This window comes from Diachasmimorpha longicaudata, chromosome 9, assembly GCF_034640455.1.
Source record: "Diachasmimorpha longicaudata isolate KC_UGA_2023 chromosome 9, iyDiaLong2, whole genome shotgun sequence".
Lineage (NCBI taxonomy): Eukaryota > Metazoa > Arthropoda > Insecta > Hymenoptera > Braconidae > Diachasmimorpha > Diachasmimorpha longicaudata.
The window spans coordinates 3,734,327-3,740,445 of record NC_087233.1 but is presented as its reverse complement, the minus strand read 5'-3'; the positions used below and the strand labels follow the sequence as shown (position 1 = coordinate 3,740,445).

The window sequence follows — 6,119 nt, the reverse complement described above, 5'->3', positions numbered from 1 at the left end:
GGTGGTACCACCGAAAATTCAGTTCCACAATAAGCGTTCCCATAAAAACATTAAAAAATCTCACCGTTATTTTTTTTTTATCATTATTAACCCACCATGATCTTCGCAGCGGTAAGTATGGTAATCGAGAGGTGAATATTATCGACGAGTCAATCTCGCGTATTCACTAAATTATTATCAAATGTTTCCGTGATTGAGCGTCGGAACCTGTTTGTCAGTTTAAAAATTCAACTCGTTGAGGATTAAATTTCGTATTTCGCGTGTGAATGGCTATTGCGCGGAGTGAGGTAATTTTTTTATTTAATTCGCTGCGTCGAACTCTACAGAATTGATGTTCAATCCGGTATTTACGGTACATACAAAGTAATTATTGGAAAGGGAAGAGGGTGAGAGGAAAAGTTTCATGAAAATTACGAGTTCTTCGGGGACTTTTCGTTTCAGTTTTGTCTAGATTAAAAATCGATGGATCGAGATGTTAAAAATAGGGCGATTAATGTAATAAATTGATCCGTTGATCATCAAATAACGGTCATAAATAATTACTAGTGATTAATATTTATAATGAATTTAATATTATTTTACTTCGATATAAAAACGTAATTATGCATAAGAAAAATTAAATAAAAATTGTGATATTCTGTTAGTTTGAGAAATTGTTATAAAAAATATACGAAACACCCGTTCACCTGGTTATTAACAATTTACTCGCGATTATAAATATTCGATAAGGATTTAATTTTAATAGTAAATTAGAAATTTAAAATGAGGAATTAAAAATTTCTAAAAATATTTTTTTCAATTGAAAATGATTATCAATAATTAACAATATGTCTCATACATTTATTATTCATATTTTATTTCACTTTGTTGGATAAACTATTTCAAAAATATTTTGAAAAATAAAATTCACTAATTATTAATCATTTACTCGCAATTATAAATATTAAATCAACATTTAATTCGAATATTAAACAAGAATATTCGAATGTAGAATAAAAAGTGCCTAAATTAATCAATTAAACAAATTAAAAATAATTTAAATTCTCTCAAAAATTTTACCCAACGTTTTTCACTGTTTACGACGTCATAATTAATTATCTTTTCATTAATCAGAAATTCGTAGCGATTGCGGCTCTCGTGGCCCTCGTATCATCTGCCCCGGCGGGCAACGAGCCGAATGCCCCGGAAGTTACCATCGTGAAGCAGAGTCAGGACGGCCCTAATCCAGACGGCTCATACGCATACAGCTACGAGGCCTCCAACGGCATCAACGTCGAGGAACAGGGCTCCCTCCAGCCGGCCACCAATCCCGACGCTGAAAATAAAGAAGCCATGAGTGTTCAGGGCAGTTATTCCTACCCCGATGACAATGGCAACATCATCCACGTGAACTACAAGGCCGACGAAAATGGCTTCCAACCAGAGGGTGCACACCTCCCAGTCGCAGCCCCAATACCAGAAGCCATTCTCAGGGCCCTCGAGTGGATCGCTGCACACCCTGAGGAGGATAAAGCCCAGTAAATCGATCTGAATCGATTGACTCGATTGACTCGACTGTCAGTCAATCTCAATTGCTCAAGCTGCGTCTAGTGTTTTTTTTTGTTTTTATTTTTATACGAAGCAAGCGCGAGGCTGAATGGACAGTTCGGGGGTTTATCAGGCGAATGGAGAGAAAAATTCAAAGAATTAATTACCAGGAAAAATTATCGAATTTGGGAAAATTAAGGAAAATTTTGTGAAATCAATTTTAATTACATTTGGAGTTGGAAATTAAATTGGAAGACTTGCTACGAATTTTTATGATTTTTTTTTTCATCATGACACTGGGAAAATTAATTATTAATTAGTAGTCGATGATAATTAATTATTAAATGATTAATAATTCCGTCAATTGATTTTTTTTATGAGAATTTACAGAGTTTTTCCGATAGGAAATTTCAAGCACTCGGTTGATCGCAATTGATATTATTAATTAATAACGAATGATGATTATTAATGGATAATTGATATTTATTGATAATTTGTTATTGATTAATTAATAATTCGGCGAGTCAATTTTTTCACAAGAAATTCAAGCGATTTTTCGAATGGAAATTGCAGATTTTCGATGGCAAAAACGAATACGATTGACGAAATTATTATTCTTGTCTCGATGCAACAATCACTTTCTTAACTGTATTATTCCATTAAAAAATTAATAATTTCTCGGAATTGTTAACTCACATGAAAAAATTGTGAAAGTTTTCAAACTCTCATTAAATCACTCGAATTACTCCGTAATTATTACCGAATATTTCTCTCCATCTTAAAAAATCATTTCGAATCTCCATTTTGCCCCACGTGCCCCCACCTCTAGCACATGTAATTAAGCCGTCGAATACATATCTTTCGATAATAAAGACACGAATTTATGAACCTAAAAATCCTCTCTTTTTTCCTCTCAATATTTTTTATTACATATATTTAAGTACATAATACATAATATTATGTTTGTAACAAAACAATATTAAGTAAGCAACATAAATTGCTTAATTAAGTTTATACAAATTGATATTGATTTTTTTTTTCATTTATTTTTGAATTGCATCACTGTAATTGAGGATTTCATTCATTTTCCATAAAAAATTCATTTCAAAAATGTTTTTAATTTCATAAATTATTGTAGCATTAAATTATTTGCAAATTTATCTACTTAATCACTGATGATCGGTGACCATGAATAAAATACCCAATAAATTTTCATACACTCACATGTTGCCATCGAAATGCAGTGGATGCATTATTGCATCGAGAGGGGGAAAAAATAGCGCAACATTAAGAGAAGATGCTTAAGGCAGAGGATACGACCTTGACATATAAGTCAACCGTATGAATCGTGGAGGGCTAGTTTATTGATGATCATTGCAAGTGGTATTACGGTAAAAGCATTAATTGATAACTTGAATGAAAGAATGTGATGACAATTTTTATATCAGAAGGCCATCACCTTGGAAATGACACAAAGGAGTAATTGTCAACTTTCAGTTGGATATTCCAAGGGAGAAAATTAATTTATTTATGATAATAACGATTTTTACGACACACTTTCTCACTAATAACGTGAAATATTATTTCCGTCTTCACATGAATTACAACTATAATTAATTATAATTAGTATTATGTCAAGGAAATTTTAAAAAATCATTAAGGGATGTTCGATTAAAAAAATCATTAGCATACCTTTAATTGTATTTAATAAACAATTTATTTTTAAGTTTCTCCAGCAAGTTTGTCAATTAATAAATATATTTTTCAAAAGAGAGAACATTAATTAATTAAAATTTTATCCTCAAACTTTCCTAAATAATTTTTTTGAATGGGAAAAGTGGAAAATGTAGACGGAAAATTCTAACAAAATTAATCTACAACAATAAACACTCGTGATTGGAATAATTGCATTAATCAATGAATATTTTTAATCACATAATTGTTATCTTCTGCTGGATACTATTATCCACAAAAATAGGTGAATAATTACATAAGTAAATAAAGAAACATATGAATAAATAATTTTGTCGCACCTTTGAAGGCAAATGAAGTGGTTGTTTCTCATCTGAAAAAATGATAAAAAAATTATCAGAATTGTTAAGAGCGTGAAAGCGGTTAAAGGAAATTATGACAATTGAGTAAGCGTCCTTAAACGTCGTCGACTCCTTGGTTGGTGCTTCTGCACGGGGACCCGATGACATTTAACGTTTTATACACATCGTAGAGCTGCCGCCACCGCGGCGACACGGTGATCCCGCACTCTCTTGTTTAAAAAAAAAAATAAACGATGAATAAAGAATAAAAAAAAGGATGGCATCTCAAGCCCCCGTACCTACAGCCATACCCATGATGTACAGATTTCGTATTATATTTTAACTTGTATTGGAGAATCCTCTCGTCTATCCAACAACGTGTACACATATATTAGTATTCTAATGTATGTGACGTATGTCTTGTTTAAACATTGGCCTGCAGAACCGTTTGTCGCAGGGGAAAACGAGTAATGGGTATTGGCTTTTTGTGTATTGGTGGTAGAACATCCAGGGGGGTATATATGCCACACGGTACAGGGAGACGATAAACACTCCAACATTTGGAATTACAGACGATACAACATGAGAACGTCGGTGGTAAGAGTTTAATTGGGGCTTTGCATGACATTTTTTTTCGTGTTTATTATTAAATTTTAGTGAAAATTATTTGGTAGAGGGAGATCAATTTTTTATGTAACCCCCGTTGGGGCGTTTGGTGGTTCTGGGGGAGGATATAGAGGACATTCAGGGTGGGAAATCCTTAAGTGAAACTGAATTTTTTGGTGTTGGGGAAAAATTGGAGAAATTTCACGAAATTTATGACATTTTTTTCGAGATCGTCGGAAAACTCAAAATCATTTTGTGATTTTTATTGAAATTCTCTGTCCGTGTATTTTTTGTTAATTGTTTCAATAGTTAATACTGATGGTCTCTTGATTACTGATTTTCCGGGGGGAAACAAAAATCGGTTCTAATTTTTTACATCAAATTTTCAATTTCCAATTCAGTAGAGAAGTGAAACGAGACGAGCTGACTTATGTTTTCGTTCAGTTTTTGAGCGATATCTCAGAATGTAAGAGGCTTACAGAAATTTTGGTTATAACATTAATTGTAGGGCTTGATTTGCTCTACAAAAAATGTTCTAATCAAAATTTTGCCATCTCCCCTAGATTTCGAGATATCAATCAAAAACTGGTCAACACTCAAAAGTGACTAATCTCCTTTTCGCTACCGAATGATTTTCGCAACTGGTCCCTCGGGAGTTCTCCTATTTTTCCATTAAACACCCCTCACACCTTTCAAACCCCAAAGAAAACATCCCCCAATTCAAAAATCAAAAACCCCATTAATTACATTGAACCCCAAAAAAAATCCGCGATTTTAAATTCCAGAAAAGTGGCCGTTAAAAAAGTGCGATTGAATATTAAAAAAAAACACAAAAAACAATAAATAAATACCAGAAATGACCCGGATTACATAACAACCCCATATTAAATAATTAAGTGCCGTTAAAAAAATTCTCTCGTGTTGTGCAGATTATTGTGTTCGGCCTGGTAGTGGCGGTATGTGCAGCAGCGGATGAGCCGATAGCCATTGTCAGTCAGACTCAGGACGGTCCGAATCCCGACGGATCCTACAAATTCGCATTCGAAACGGCCAACGGAATAAAAGGGGAGGAATCGGGCTCGGTGACAGGTGAGGGTGAGAATGCCGCGCTCCAGGTACAGGGATCATCATCCTACAAATCATCGGATGGACAGGACATATCGTTGACCTATACCGCTAACGAGGAGGGATTCAAGCCAGAGGGGGCGCATTTACCCACCCCCCCACCGATACCGGACCTCATCAAAAAGGCACTCGAGTGGATCGAGGCACATCCCTCCAAAGAGAATCAGTAATTGGAGAAAATTACTCGCATGGAAAATGGTATATCCGTAAAATATAAACACCACTTGAAACGATTATAATGATATTATCACCCCCTGATAAAATAATATAATTATATCGATTCAATAATAATTAATTTTAATTATTATTTGATACTGAATGGAATTGATAGATTTTTTTTAACAATGGAAATCGATGAAATTGAATAAATAGGTCAAATATAATTATATTATGTAATTATATGATATATTATATAATTATATGGTATATTATATGATTATATATTGTATAATTATATATTTGATGATTATAATATAATTAATTTACCACCTCCGGACAAAATAATATAATTATATTATATATTCTGGAAAAATTCAGTATATCAGATATAATCATATATTATATATTATATATCTTTGTTTGTGAGGACACAGCATCAAGATGACTGTTGGGTACACCTTCTGGAGGCGATACGCAAGGGCTATTTCTCTGGTGTGATTTTCTTCAATTTTTTTGGACTCTCACGTCTCGTTGATTATTGATTTTGTTGTTACCTGTCCCACCTATATATTTATTGTTATTGTTGTGTTGTTGACGTCGTGATTAAGGCGTCGAGCATGAAAAATGTTGTATTTTAAAAAATGAAAAAAATATACAAATGTGCAATTA

General features: G+C 33.2%; 2 protein-coding genes across 3 annotated transcripts; both read left to right on the top strand.

The window, feature by feature from the left end:
• LOC135166283 (cuticle protein CP14.6-like) lies at window positions 1-2,423 on the top strand. The gene is made up of 2 exons (XM_064128398.1): window positions 1-111; window positions 1,114-2,423. Exons 1-2 carry the CDS (start codon window positions 97-99, stop codon window positions 1,519-1,521), a joined length of 423 nt encoding a protein of 140 aa, XP_063984468.1. The 5' UTR covers window positions 1-96; the 3' UTR covers window positions 1,522-2,423.
• A 1,590-nt stretch (window positions 2,424-4,013) lies between these two features.
• Window positions 4,014-6,119, top strand: LOC135165896 (endocuticle structural glycoprotein SgAbd-8-like). 2 transcript variants are annotated; one of them, XM_064127689.1, is made up of 3 exons: window positions 4,014-4,157; window positions 5,096-5,489; window positions 5,885-6,119. In XM_064127689.1, the coding sequence occupies exons 1-2, from the start codon at window positions 4,143-4,145 to the stop codon at window positions 5,459-5,461; spliced, it is 381 nt and encodes a 126-aa protein (XP_063983759.1). In that variant the 5' UTR covers window positions 4,014-4,142; the 3' UTR covers window positions 5,462-5,489; window positions 5,885-6,119. The 2 variants fall into 2 exon arrangements, with proteins under 2 accessions (XP_063983759.1, XP_063983758.1); XM_064127688.1 differs by having other exon boundaries at window positions 5,878-6,119.